General features: G+C 32.1%; 1 protein-coding gene across 2 annotated transcripts in view; it reads left to right on the forward strand.

The window, feature by feature from the left end:
- The window catches only part of CDH19 (cadherin 19), an 88,967-nt gene extending 78,605 nt beyond the window's left edge, over positions 1–10,362 (forward strand). Inside the window, exons 10-12 of one of the 2 annotated variants that reach the window (XM_047766987.1) lie at positions 3,857–3,971; positions 5,965–6,216; positions 9,119–10,362. In XM_047766987.1, coding sequence (XP_047622943.1) covers positions 3,857–3,971; positions 5,965–6,216; positions 9,119–9,609 — 858 coding nt within the window. In that variant the 3' untranslated portion in view covers positions 9,610–10,362. Of the gene's footprint in view, positions 1–3,856; positions 3,972–5,964; positions 6,217–9,118 lie in introns of those variants that run through there. The other variant, XM_047766988.1, reaches the window with a different exon arrangement.
- Positions 10,363–15,285: the final 4,923 nt, after the last annotated feature.

The following is a 15,285-nucleotide window of genomic DNA, read 5'->3' on the forward strand; positions in this document are numbered from 1 at the left end:
AGGTCCACTGACCCCCAATATTTAAGCATAATGTACTTTAGGTGTTTTATTACAGGGTTTCATTCTGTACTTTAGATGTTAGGTACTCCCTCAACACTAAGTTTGCAGTCCAGGTTGTACCTCTATTCCATTAGAGTGTAAACAGTGGTGACAGATACTCTTGACTCCAGCCATCCTGGGACACCCAGGCCTGTAGGTGTCTTGCCACATTCCAAGTACCAAATTAAATGGATACATTTGGGATATTAATCAGATACTTTCATAATTTTATTTTAAATTTAATATTATATGGATTTTTTAAAGATTTTATATTTTAACAGGAAAATCAGAAAACATATATTGACATAAAAATCTAAGAATGTAATTTTCAACAGAACACAAGTAGATTTCTACAAGTTAATGGCTAAACATTACAATATCTATGGCATTTAAATACATCTAATAAAATTTTGTGAAAAATTATTTTTAAAAACAGAGTAACTCTGCCTCTGTCTAGGACCAAATTATTAGAACATCATGAGCTTCTCAATATTTTGTTCCCTAAAAACATTGTAAGTGAAGAGAGAAAACAAACTACTGGTTCATTTTTCGTGTTGGCTCTATTACATTATTAATTAGTACTTTGACCTTTAGAGCAGATGTCGAACAACATTTTTGAAGCCTATAGATTTTGTTGAAACGGTCTAGTTTGGAATCTTTTTCTCAATGAAGGACTATAAGAAGTGACAGTTTTGTTCATATTTGTTGACAATCATTTCTTGATGCCAGGAGAAATATTTGTCTCTATAGCTTGCTGCAACAGACAGATACCTAGAATAATGAGATAAGCAAATTAGGAAGGTTTTAAAAAATCCTTCCATGTATTCATTTATTGCAACTCCCACTTTTTAACATGTTTACATCAAGGGAAATTATTTATTATGCATACTTCAAGGAACTAATAATTTATATCAATGGACCCTCAGTACCTGTATATTGATTTATAGTTTATAATTCAATTTATAATTTATAATCATTCAAAAATGTTTTCCTCTGCTAATCCCGGAATTAGGTTTCATTGATATTTTCCATTAGAGGTAAGGGAACAGATGCAAATGAGTTAAGTTAATTTGCTCCAAATCATAGTGTATAACATTTGCTTATTGACTAGCTTTCAAAAAATTTCATGTTTAATAGAGGCCATGCCTATAGTTTGTGGAGAAATGAGTGTTGGGCTGATTTATTTAATCAGGATGATTAATCTACGAATGGCATTTTTGGAAACTGATCCATGGGTGCTTCCTTTTTTAAAAAGCCAGAGTGCATAGTAATTGATAGAAGGAAAATTATTGTACTTCTTCCTTGATTATCTTTAAATATCTCTGTGAAGTATATCTAAATAAGAGCTGAAAAAGTGCTCGGGATTGGGGTGGGGCACATGGAATACTCATATTTCACACCAACTGTAGCATCAGCTTGTGTTCAGATTCTGAGCTGGCCATTTTACCTACCTAAGATATGTACCTGACTTGAAGCTTAATATAAGTAAATATAAAATAGGGACAATGATAGAATTTCTTTCACTAGATCATTGCAGATATTAGCTATGGTAATATATAGAACAATTCCTGGCCCATAAGTAAGTTCTCATTGAAAGGTGGTTATTTTTAAGTTCTCTGGCTGACAAAACATATTTCCATTATGTATTTCAAAGTACTATAAACAAAAAATCACACATACTATGTCGGAGGGAAGTTGGACAAAATTCTGCCCAGAGAGCAAAGAAAAATTTAAAAAGCTGTGCTTTCAGAATTTGCCATAACATGGATAATTTTTGTATGCAGTTTACTTTTGGATATGTCTTTATTTCTCTCATAAATGTATAAGGCCAGAGATAGGCTTCAGGTAAGTAGATATGAGTAATTCGTTTAGAAATCTAACCAATGCAACAAATAGGGATTTTTTATTAGAATTTTATTTGAAAATTAAAACAAAAAATTTTTCATTGTTATATTAAAATGAAAAATTAATATCCCCTCTCGGTACTTGTAGACCTATTAATGTTGGCCCCTTTTTAGAGATTTGTGTTTTCAAGAAAAACAAGCATGTTCAAGGTTAGTTCAATAAATTAATGATACTTGCTATGTGACTGTGATATCAATGGCTTCCTATTTTTGTCAAGTGGTAGAACCCAATAAAACGTGGAAGCCCAGTTTACAAAGTTCATTGAAAAGGGCCATGAAAACCTACACATATTCCATTTACCTATACCTATGGATAGAGTAATTTAGTTTTAAAAGTTTTAAAAAATATATATGAAGTCAAAATCCCTCCAGTGTTCTTGAGCCTTCATACAGGAAAGGGAAACATTTTCAACATGTAGTCAGAAGCTTGCCTCTAAAACAGAAAGTCAAGTAGCAAGATAAGTTATTCCTTGTCTAAAAATCAAGGCTGCATGTGTCAACAAGATAAACATGATACCTTACAAGTTGCTATCAGTCTTAATTGAACAGCTATCCACATGATGAGGTTATTTACAATATTCAGGACACATCGAATGTAAATCCTAAGACAATGTTTTCCCAAAGAAAACACATAAAAAGCACCTGCTTGCTTGTATGGGCAAGCACTTTGACAAACTAAGATGTGTAATACTAAAAATAAATCTTAAAAGTTAAGTATTAGTATGTCCATTTTTAAGCTTAAAAAATTAATAAGTGGCAAAGGCAGGATTCATAATATGACTTCCAAGCCCCTGTCCCCCTCACCCTGGCTATATATTTATCTTATGATGACCCAAAATAAAAGCATTGCACTGATACAACGCACATTTATTATCTTAGGCATGGATTGAATAAAAATGTTTTATTTTATTAGATTATTTAATTAACACTACATGATTATGATTTAATTAGGAAAGTGTTATGAGGAAAAAGATAAATCGATGTAGAGAAATAACGTACAAATTGCATTAGTTTCGCAAGGTTCTTCATGCATGTGCGGAGATATCCTTTGAAGTGTAACATTATAAATTATGGGTCTGTCATCTTGCAAGTAAGGATATTTTGTTTGACACATTGTTAAAAGCATTTTAACTCTCGAAAATTCAAAACAATAACTTCTATAATCAATTTACTTTAATTTCCAGAATTAATCACAATCTCACTATGTGATCTTGACATCGTCTCTCTTTTTTGATGATAATTAACTACTTGACTGACACTTTCACGTCTTAAAAGCAAAGGACTAATTGTGAGCTGATTTGTTCACAGGAAATAACTGCATTGCATCACTTTTTTATGATCTGAGATAGAGAGAGGAATTTACATGATGTAGAACACTTTTCCGATAATATTCCTAAGTCAAAAGGAAATCATGTACATTGCCTAAGCTTTAAATGCATTATTTCCTTGAATCAATCAAATCATTAGCAAATACTTTAATAAGATAAAAAGTTTACCGCAGTTATGCCCTCAATATAAGCAGGAAGTAAATGACTTTTGCAAATCATAATTGTTGGTATTCAGATAAGAAAGGGAAGAGGGAAGGAAGGGAGAAATCCAGGCAAAAAATTGGATTGGAGGAAATTTTCTAACACACTTAGCGTATGGAGATCATTTCATTCTTTAACAAGAATTTATGTATTATATAATATTGAAATGTTCTTTTGAAAGGAGCAAGTGAGCATATTTTTAACCTAAGAAAATAGTTTAATATTCTCCACCAATTTGCATTATCCTCTGCAATATCCATAAAGATTTTGGTAAAGCAATTTTAATAAAAGTTAATAATACTTTAAAATAAAAAGTGTATAATAATGACAATGATCATTTTCCTGAATAATAATAATAATGAACTTACCCCTGATTCTTTTTAGGTGATTCAGACCATCAGTGCAGTGGATAGGGATGAGTCCGTAGAAGATCACCATTTTTACTTTAATCTATCTATGGAAGAAAAGAACTCAAGTTTTATAATCATAGATAATCAAGGTAATGCTGTTTACTCATAGTGGCTTTCTATCCACTCTTCTTTGAGAATCTTGTTTAATTTTAAGGAAATGTATAGCATTGCTTTTTATACTATTCCTGCAGGAAGATCATGTTGAAAAATAAAGCAAGGAGTGACAATGAAAATGGGAAACAAAACCCAAAGTCATTTTCTGAAAATACTAGACCCATTTCCCATTGGATTTATTTGAATTATAAGCACTCTTTCAAATAATCATTGGCTATAAAGTCTTGTAAAGTCTGAATGACCTTGCAAATATAACTGCAGTTCTGACACCATGGTTCTTGTTTTCATATAACTCAAGCTTCAATCTATGTCTGGAGAAGAAAATGATATTAATTATAGTTTAGTAGTGTTGACTTGATTGATTCAAAGATATTTAGAGTCATTAATTAAGAATTGTAAACATATGGAATGGGTTAGAGTATTCTTTTTCCTTCAAAACGAAATGATTATATCAGCCTGCGGACAAAATGTTCTAAAGGATTTTATAGGGAGAAGTAGACTTCTTTTTCATTCCATGTAGAAGTGGATTAACTTTATACAAAGTCACTCGTCTTTTTTCCTTCACTTAAGTGAAAGTTTTTTTTTTTTTTGGCTATCATATGGATTTCTATTCTAATTTTGCTTGATATCTCAAAGATATGAAAAACTGTAGAATTCATTACTCAATCATCTACAACCAAACACATGGAGGTCTCCTTCCTTACTACTGAGTTTAAGCTCAGATTTAGGAGAGACCTTTTATGGGAGAAAAAATGCAAACACTTCCTTTCCCTTTTGTCCTTGTCAAATTTCCCAGTGAAGAAACCTCAACTAGACTCAGGATAAAAATACAGATATTAATAAAAAAAATACAGATATTAATAAAAGAAAGAAGCTGTAACTTAGATTTGGTTATGCTAATATAAGTTAGGGGGCAAAATAAATATACTGAAACATAAAGAGGTTAATTGATTTAATTTAATGTTTGTGGTTACAAGTAATTTTATGAAATATACATAGAAAAAATACAAACTTTCACACCTCTTCAATCTGCCTAGTGAACAGGATCATAAGTATCTCATAGATTTCAAGAGCATGGTGGAGAATTTGTTTTTTAAAGGTGACTTGGGAGAAGTCATAAGTAGGCATTTCAGAAGACTTCCATTTATTTTCAATTTACTGTTTATATTTTCAAAAGTTTATTTGCTACAGAAAATGTTATGGGGATGCCAATACAAAAAAAAGTGGGGGAAGAAACAGTACTGAGGTACAGTAAACAACACTGTAAAAAGCTATTTAGAATATTTTGAGACTTAGGGAAAAACAATTTCAAATGTGTTGATATACATATATTGTTTATTTTTGTTAATTTTTTGAATGTTTTGTCTAGATGAATTAATCATTACTATGAACATTTAGTGATTCTTTGAAATTTAAGTATAAAATGGGTTAGTACTTCCAAGCGAACTGAAACATTCTAATAGAATTTTTTACACCTTATAAAATTAATATTTTTGTCTTATTTATGAAGACATTGTTTGAAATCACTTGCTATGATAGGGAGATGGCTTTGGAAATTTTGTGTGTTTATAGTATTTGTGAAAAAAAGTTTCCGTTTGAAAAAGCACTGTCAGGAGTATTTAACCCAAATGAAAATGATGCTGTCATTACAAACCTTATGCTAGTAGCCTCTATATAACATTGATATCTGATTATAAAGCTATTTTCTTTTCTATGTGCCACGTGCATATTTACTATCCTTATCAAAAAATATGACTGATTCATATGATTCATCTAATTTAATAATTGGGATTTAGAAAATGCCAAAATTAATAATGACTTTTTGAATTGATCTTTGTCTTTTTATCAGAAATTTGCTTTCTCTTATTTGAATTTATTTGATCTTTATACCGCTTCCTCTATTACATTTAACTGGTAAGAATTTCTTTTGTTTTATTGAAAAATTATGCACATGGATTTTTATTTTAGATAACACAGCTGTAATTTTGACTAATAGAACTGGTTTTAGCCTTCAAGAAGAGCCTGTCTTCTATGTATCCATCCTAATCACTGACAATGGAATCCCACCATTGACAAGTACAAACACCCTTACCATACACATCTGTGACTGTGATGACAATGGAAGCACACAGACCTGCAGTAACAAGGATCTTATGCTTTCCATGGGATTCAAGGCAGAAGTCATAATTGCTATTCTTATATGCATTATAATAATATTTGGTAAGTTGTATGAACTGAGAATATCTTCATTTATTGATAATAACATGACAAATGTAGAAAAGAGTTAATTACATTATAACAATTTAGTGTGGGCTTGTTTGTGTTTTTAATTGCTTTTTCGAATGTTATAAGTCTTAAATCAAGTAGAGTAAATAAAAAATAGAGTGATATGCATTTCAAGTTGAAAATCAATGATCCTTGAATTCTGTGAGTATATGAGTACATGTGTGCACATCCATTTAGGAGTGTTTTTGACGCAAACATTGCAAAGTATAGTTATATAAAAATTAATAATAATAATGGTCATCTTCTGTTGAATGTTGGAATATACTCCAGGGGACTGTGTTAAGTGCTTTACAGAAATTATGCAATTTGACCCTCAGAATAACCTTAAGAAGTAGCAAGTATTATCACTTGCATTGTATAGATGATTACAGTGAAACTTAAAGAGTTACATGGTTTACAAAGGGTCATGCAGCTAGTGAATGAAGTGCTGAGATTCCATAGCCATAACATACGGATTATTCAAGCCTATGCTACAACTCACCAGAACATAGGAACATTAAGAAAGTAAATTTTAGAATAAGATAATGTAAAAGAGAGAATCCTACTTTAACTGCTAAACACAAAAGAAATCTCAATAAAATAATTTCTTTTGTCCGTTTGATATTGTTTCTGCTGTTGCATTTACAAGGAAATAAGTTACACTCATTTACAGATGAGGTAAATGAGGCCCCAAATATTTTAGCCAGGCTTCCGAAACTAAAAATCGTTCATCTAGCAAAACTTTCCTCCTTTCTTTAATGTACTAATTACTATACGTCATCAAATCCTTCTCTTGCTTCCCTCATAACTTCATATCAAAGCCAATACAACTTTATGGAATATCAATGGCAGTTGTATCAGCCATAGGTTCTGGAGTTTCAAACTCAATGCTCAATCTGACATACAAAACGTTCAGGGTTTGCTTTGCCTTTGCTCTTCTCATCTTTTTCAAAACTTAAAAACCATACATTCCTGGGGTTCCCTTGTGCAGTGGGTTAAAGATCTGTCGTCACTACAGCAACTCCATTTGCTGCTGTGGCCCAGGAACTTCCACATGCCACAAGCTCAACCAAAAAAACCCCACCACCAACAATAAAAATGCATGCATTCCTCTTTTACCATTCAAATTACCCTCCTTTTCTACCTACTTTCTGTTTTTCAAATTGTTTTTAATCATCTTTGATCATAAAACTGAATTTAGAGCTACATAGCTAGATATCAGAAGCAAGAAGCAGTAAAAACAGTATAATGTTTGCGGGATGGCAAGTACTAAATTATTCATAGGTGCAGACCTAAGGCTAGTCCCGAAACTCTGAAAGTAAACCAAAGCCTCACAGTCAAGGGCGGGAGGAGAAGATGGAAAGTTGGGGTCAACAGTAGTGTACAGTTTCCTGTGAAAGTTTCATTGTTTCATGAATACACTCTCCAATTCACAGATTGAAAAATTATTTATTAGATCCCTTTCTATTTCAACCCTGTATCTCAGTTGGCCTAGTGGTAAAGGATCTGGCATCATTTCTGTGGCTCAGGTCACTGCTGTGACGGGTTTGATCCCTGGCATGGGAACTTCCTCTTGTGGCCAAAAAAAAAAAAAAAGTACAGACCCTCGATTAAAAAATGATTTTGTTTCAAGAACATTATTTCAATTTTTAATATTAATATATTAATACAAGATATTGCCTAATATAATTCTCTTTGCCATAATATTAATAGCCTTAACTTCCTGTTTCAATTCCTTAAGATCAAATTCAGAACAGCTGTATAAAATCGAAGATAGTATAAGGATTGGCTATCCTTGAAGCACATACATGCACACAATTTTTTTAAATTAAAAAGCATTCTGAAATTGTTCTATTTCTACACAATGTTAAAATTATCTTATATAATTCATTGATGTAGACATACCAGTGTTACAATTAAAAAACCTGGTAGGTTTGGAATTTCTAAAATTAGTATGGTTTGTCAAAGAACTGATTCTGAACCAGCTTTCTGGTTTTGAATACCACCTTTTTGTTCCTAGTTGTGTGACTCTGGGCCATGTGATTTAATCTCTCTGCACTTGTTTCCCCATCTTTAACAGAGAATTATAATAAAATATGGGTGTCATAACAAATCAGTGAATAAATGTAAAGCTTTTAGAAAAACGACTAGTACATACTTTGCAGTCAATAAATATTGCTTTGGAAATTATACCACAGAATTTGACTCAATGGCAAATATCAAAACAATTCAATGTGCTTAACTTTCATTAACATGATCATAGATTACTGATATTGACAAATGCATATAGATTGGAAACTGTTCATTCTACTTTGTTTTATTTTCAATATATAAGTAAAAATAACATTTTAAATCTTAAATCTTCATCATAAACACTTCACTACATTTTTGTGATGTTTTTCTACTCTAAATCATCAGCCAGAAAGATTGTTTTACTTCCTTGTCATTCTGCAAGGCCCTTTTATAAGTTTGCAATAGCAAATGTATCTTTTTGTCTTATAATCAGAAAATATAAGCTTATGTCTTGAGCTTGTAATGAAAGCTAGACTAATATAGTTTATTATAAATAACATATATTTAACAATATCTTATAACAAATATGTATTATTGATATGTAATATGTTTATTATATATTATATATTTATGTATAGTATATGCTATTAGTATTGTGACCATATTAATACTCAATAATGTTTAGAAGAAATATGTAATAATGTATTATCAAATCAATAGCTAAGGTAATATTTATTATACATTTACTTATAATAGTAGTGTGTGTAATATTAAATATGTATATTTATGATGTATTGTCTCATATTTGTGTTAATTACTGTTCTCCATATGCTTTCTTTGACAGGGTTTATTTTTTTGATCCTCGGTCTGAAACAACGAAGAAAAGAGACTCTATTTCCTGAGAAAGGGGAAGACTTCAGAGAGAATATATTCAGATACGATGATGAGGGTGGAGGAGAGGAAGACACGGAGGCCTTTGACATCGTGGAGCTGAGGAGCAGCGCTGTCATGCGCGAACGCAAGGCTCGGAGGACCCCCAGGGCGGAGATTAGGAGCCTGTGCAGGCAGTCTTTGCAGGTCGGGCCGGATAGTGCCATATTCAGGAAATTCATTCTAGAAAAGCTGGAGGAAGCTGACACTGATCCCTGTGCCCCTCCTTTTGACTCCCTCCAGACCTATGCTTTTGAGGGAACAGGGTCCTTAGCTGGATCCCTGAGCTCCTTAGGATCAGTAGTGTCTGATCAGGATGAAAATTATGATTACCTTAATGAATTGGGACCTCGCTTTAAGAGATTAGCATGTATGTTTGGTTCTGCTATGCAGTCAAATAATTAGGGCTTTTTTATTGTTAATAAGCATTTTTAAATGCAGTTGCATGTTTGGGCAAGCCTTTAGTAACTTGGTAAAGAGTTGTGTACTCCATTTCTCTGGAACAAGAAAAGCGCCCAATTTACAGTGTTTTCTGATTTTCTTGAGTAAATATCCCATGGTTATTTCAAGCTACCTGTATAGTGTCACTGAATGCAGATATGGGAAGTGAAGCTAACAATCAGCTCTCTCTGGTGGCCTCAAATACTCCTCTGGCATCCTTTTCAATAGCATCCAATACAAATTCTCAAAATTTTTGAATGTTTAATCTGAAAAGGGCGCTGAACTAGATCATATTTATCCACTTATTTGTTACTCTTACAAAGTGAGAGTAAAGTGTGTGTATTTCCTGATACTTCACAGAGGTAAACATCTAGGAGAATCTGGGTGATTATATATAACTTTTAAAAACTATTTCTTTTCTATGAATAAGTAAACTTCTGAGAATTTGTAATTCATTCTAGTTTGGTATTTTAAAATTGTTGTCAAGACCACCTTTAAAAACTGATTTTATATTTAGACATGTTTAGTATCTGTTAATTAATCAAAGATATAGTGTAAATTTGTATTTCTTTGATATAACGGCTGTATATAGAAAGTATAAATAATGTTTAGAAGATTTTTGTTATTTTCTTATGTAATCAAAACATGTTTTTATCATGTCAATACAATGACATAATGTCAACATTTACTCGATATTAAATTTAAACTTTATGAAAATGGTGGAAAGTGTGAAATGATTTTAAGTAATTTTTATTGCCACTAAAATGACATAAATAAGTGAAAGGAATACTGGATTCATACTGGAGTTAATATTCATCTTAAATATTGTGATCAGCTGCACTTCTCTGACCATGCAGAAAATAAAACATGATAAAATTCCTAGCCTTTCTTTTTTATTAAGAGCTTAAACTATAACTGATTCTTTTGTGTCAATTTTTTTTTATTAGGGGATATAAAATCAGGTACAATAGTTTCTTTTATTCTAATATTATGAAGGAGGTATGCTAAGCTGCTGGACATAAAGCTTTAAGATAACATTAGATAGAAAGATAATAAAGCACTTTAATCAGCCTTATAAGAATGATTCTTATTATTCTATCCAAATCAAAGTGGAATTCAAAATTCATAGGTTGAACGGAAAGAAAGTAGTGAATACTGTGTCTTCAAAATTGCTTTATATGTTCATCTCATATTAATAGCATGTGAGACCGAGCTGAATCAAATTGGCTATATATGTGCAAATCAAATATTCCAAATAATTTTGAGCTAAAGTTGGAGCAGTTGAATGGCTACAGTGTTTTTTCTCTGTACTTTGAGACATCAACATTCATACCATGTGATAGAAGATAATTTCTCCATCAGTATAAATCAGGTACTAGTATGTCAGCAACACAGATATCATCATTTTACAAAAGCTTGAGAAAATCAGATTGAAATACAGTGATTTAGGAAGATACTAAAAGTAGTACAGAGGACATAAGCTGTAGTAAATCCTTGTACGTTCATATCATTATTTACGTAGGGAAAAGTACGAACACTAAATAAAAGAAAATTCAAAAAGAGCAAAGAAGCAAGTAAAATGAAATGAATGGGTTGAGAGAATATTTACATTCTTTTCATACTGACGTAAAAGTTGAAAGAGTATAGTTAGGGAGCTTTTCATGAATTATTCCATGAATGGCTATTTCCTATATTTAAAAAAATAGTGCTGTATAATCTTGGCTGAAGTACTGCAAAGTATGATAAATAAGAAGATAAAGCAATCCACGGAAAATAGATTAGAAAAAAAGAAATAGGATCTTCTGAGGATCATAGTTCTGTCATGGATGAAAGGCTTATAAACAGCTTATCAACTTGGATGAACACCTTATAAAACATTGATGCAATATCTGTATCAATGGAGTTTAGTGTTTCAGTCCAGTGGCATTAAACAGATGTGTTAAAATAAATTCTGGTTTAGATAATGTTGGATTGTCAATCATAAGGTACATAGGAAAAAAGATTTAGGGCTGGATAGCTATTTGCTAGTCTAAAAAGTGACCTTTTAAACTATGTCCAAAAAATACTATCTAATTCTAGTAGATAAGTTGCAATTTTCTAGAAATTATGCTTGGCAATAGTTCAATAACTATTTTCACCTTTTTCTAGTCACACAGGTGTTGAAAGAAACACAGCTATGTCCTAAGCTAAAGACATGACAACAGTAAGATCTATTTTTTTGAATTTTAATAGATAAATTAATGCAGATATTTATGAAACAGCACAGCCTAACATTAATACTTGCACTACTTAAATATCATCTTTCAATAACTTATAGGTTTATGTGTAAGTCTTAAATTACTAGTGGCTAACACAGGAAAATATTGAAATCCTTTATAGGGATCAAAAAATATTAGCAATAATAGTTGTTCACAAAGTACATGGCTTGAGCCTATCAGATATGAATTTGAATTGGTTCACTTTAAGGAACCGTATGAACTTTGTCGAAGTAAAACAGCATCAATTCTGCCTATTTCACATGATTGTTGTGAAGAATAAATAAAATAGGAAGCCCACAAGTACCAGACAAAATGCAAGGGCTCAATAAATAACAGCCCATCATCATAATGGCTGATGTTATTCTGCTGTAATGCACAGATTCCTTTCCTTTCTAGCACTGAGCCATCCCAAGGGCTTTGTAACATATTTAAAATATAAATCAACTTTCTGACTTGACACATAATGTCATGTCTTATCTCATGCTTGTTTATTTCTCTGTGCTCTTAACTCTTCCTAAGTCATGCTCTAGGCCTGAAACAATCTTCCTTCAAACATTCTATTTTCCATTCCCTTCTTCATTTAGGTCCATGATCAAATGTGACTTCCTCAGAAAGATGTACCTGACCACAGTCCCCAGCTGTATCCCTTGCTCCATCTTGCTTCCCATCAAATCACTTAGCTACTTGGTATTATATTATAGATAGTTTACTTATTATTGTCTTTATCCTTTATCCAATTTTTTTTACAATGTAAACACAAATTGGGCAAGGAATTGTCTGCTTTGGTAGTTTGTTCATGTCTAAAATTGTTTCTAGCACATAGTATGTGATCAATAAATATTTCTGAAATGAATGTAATAATGAATCCCAGTCTGTTGTACTTGGTTGTGGAAAAGCCATATTGACTTTGTTGAATATTAATGTGGAATTAATATATTCCTCAGACCAGGTTAGCATTGAGTAGTTCAGGAGTACAGTAAGACTTTTCAAAATCTTTCTAGAAATTATAGGAGTTTGGCATTTTTACTTTTTTGGACTTATATAATTTCCAATTGTAGGGAAATTTAATGATGTTATACTGTTCAGTCAAAACACATCTTTTGGTGATTTGATCACTGTAGAAATTCCCATATGAATAAGTTCCCATGAAGTGTGATGAATAGGAAAACATTTGTGATACATGAGGATTCTGCTTCACATTTTAGAATACAGCTTGGTAACAAATGTGTTGTTAATCTTAGGGGTTACACAAAACCTAAAAGGTATCTTCATATTATTTTATAGGATATAAATAGGCATTAGGTATCAGATACATTAAAAGTTGAGAGAAACATTAGAGAGGTAAATGTAGGAAAGGAATATGTGACTTTTTACACGTCCAATTATGTCTACCATATATCTATGTACCTATCCATCCATCTGTCCATCCATTTATCCATCTATAATCTATCTACCTGTCTGTATATTATCTATCCCCTCCTTCAGGAAATTGTAATTTTCTGGAGGAGGAGAGACTAGTATCTCAATTACAAAGTACATCCTTGAGACATGTTAGTATTTGTTGCTTTTTATTTTTTCTCTAGAGCACTCTGAGGGTGGGACACTGCTGATCTGAAATAGCAGGGAAAGTGAAAGGGCTAACGCTGGAAAAATGCAGTTCCTAGCCTTTGACAACGCAAATCTGCATGAATTTCCCATAGGTTAAGTGGTTGCAGCTGTAGAAAATTTGCACAGAAGGTAGGAGCTGAGAGGAAGCTTAAATCAGTCATCCAAAAAATGTCACACAGGCTAAGGAAAAACAGGGACCTCTGGTCCTTAAAATGTCTCCACATACCCATGCATGAGCTCCAGGATAGAGTGCCAGCAGTCAGATTCATGTCATCACACAGGACTCTGGCTGTGAAATTATGATATGACCAGCCTTGATTATGTGCCCTTTACCTCCCATCTCTCCATCACTACCCAGAAAGCAGAGGTCCAGATGCACCAGAATAAGTGGGAGAGGGAGAGAGACAGAACCTTGCATTGAATGTGAAATTAGTCTTCTGGTACTGGGAAAAGAGATTTTTAAAAATGATATTTCACAGTGACCAGAAGCTGTCAAATGTCTGAGATGTGGCCAAGGTGGGCATAGGGAAGATCAATGAAAATGTGTATTGAAAACTGAATAAAATAAAACATTTTCATGATGTTTCTTTCAAGTTACAAGTTAATCAATATAGTGGATACATCAACAAATCAACTTGACATTTCATATAGTTTGAATCATTTAAAATTCAACTTTCTAGTATAAAACATTAGCAAAATACAAAGAGATAATTTATAATGTTCTTAGGACATTTGGTAGCATACTAAAATAGTTCATACAACTTTATTTCATGCTATTTTTCGTGCTTATTCATTTTAATATTTAAAATGTTCTTTTGGGTTCTGCAGTGCTAAGTGATTTATCTCAGCTACGAATAACGCTGGACATGGGAAAGACCATATATTCACGATTGCATAGAGGTACAAATCTATAGAATATTTTGTCCTAGGAAAGGGAATAGAGACAATGTATGATATTTACATGTTTCTATAATATTGCCTTATTTACATGCTAGAGAAAGTAAGTGATCTATGATGCCCATTTTTCATTATTTTCCAATTGCTAACATTTCTTTCTTATGTAAACTTACACGTGTTATTTAAAACATTGTCTTTTGGTAGCTTCATCTGTACAGTGGGGATGTTATGGATATATAACTCATCACACTATTGGAGGAAGTAACTGAAATAATACATATAAAGAATTAACTCGACCTAATGCATAGCAAATATGACATTTTTACTGGTTGTGATTGTTGGGATAATTATTATTATATTAAGTTTATGTTTAGGAATGTTCACGGACTGATCTCCTTACCCTAGAAATATTATGGACAAAAAGAAAATGAAGTGGAAATGGTTGAGAATGGTCAAAAGGTACAAACTTCCAGTTGTCCTGGGTGTGTAATGTACAGAATGTTGACTATGGTTAGTAATACAAAAAAAAAAGGAAAATGAATTAATTCAGGACAAAAATTAGTTTGCTGTTACTTTCTGCCTGCCCATCTTGACCCTTTCAGAGTAATGTGCTGTTACTACCAAAGGAAAAAATTAATTGCTCAAGTTATACATTATGTATGAGGTGTTCCGATTGAAAGTAGCTCCTCTGTAACGTTTACTTGGAACAAACCCCGCTAAGTTAAGTAGTAACCACATTTTTGTGCCAACTTTTTCTAGGTATGTATATTTTAGGAAAAAAAAAAACTATAAAAGAAGAAAGGGTTGGTTTTGCTCAATTTGTAACTAATGGAGAAATGGAATTATCTTTATGTTTATTAGAATTACACGGAAGACA

The sequence above is a fragment of the Phacochoerus africanus genome, chromosome 2, assembly GCF_016906955.1.
Source record: "Phacochoerus africanus isolate WHEZ1 chromosome 2, ROS_Pafr_v1, whole genome shotgun sequence".
Lineage (NCBI taxonomy): Eukaryota > Metazoa > Chordata > Mammalia > Artiodactyla > Suidae > Phacochoerus > Phacochoerus africanus.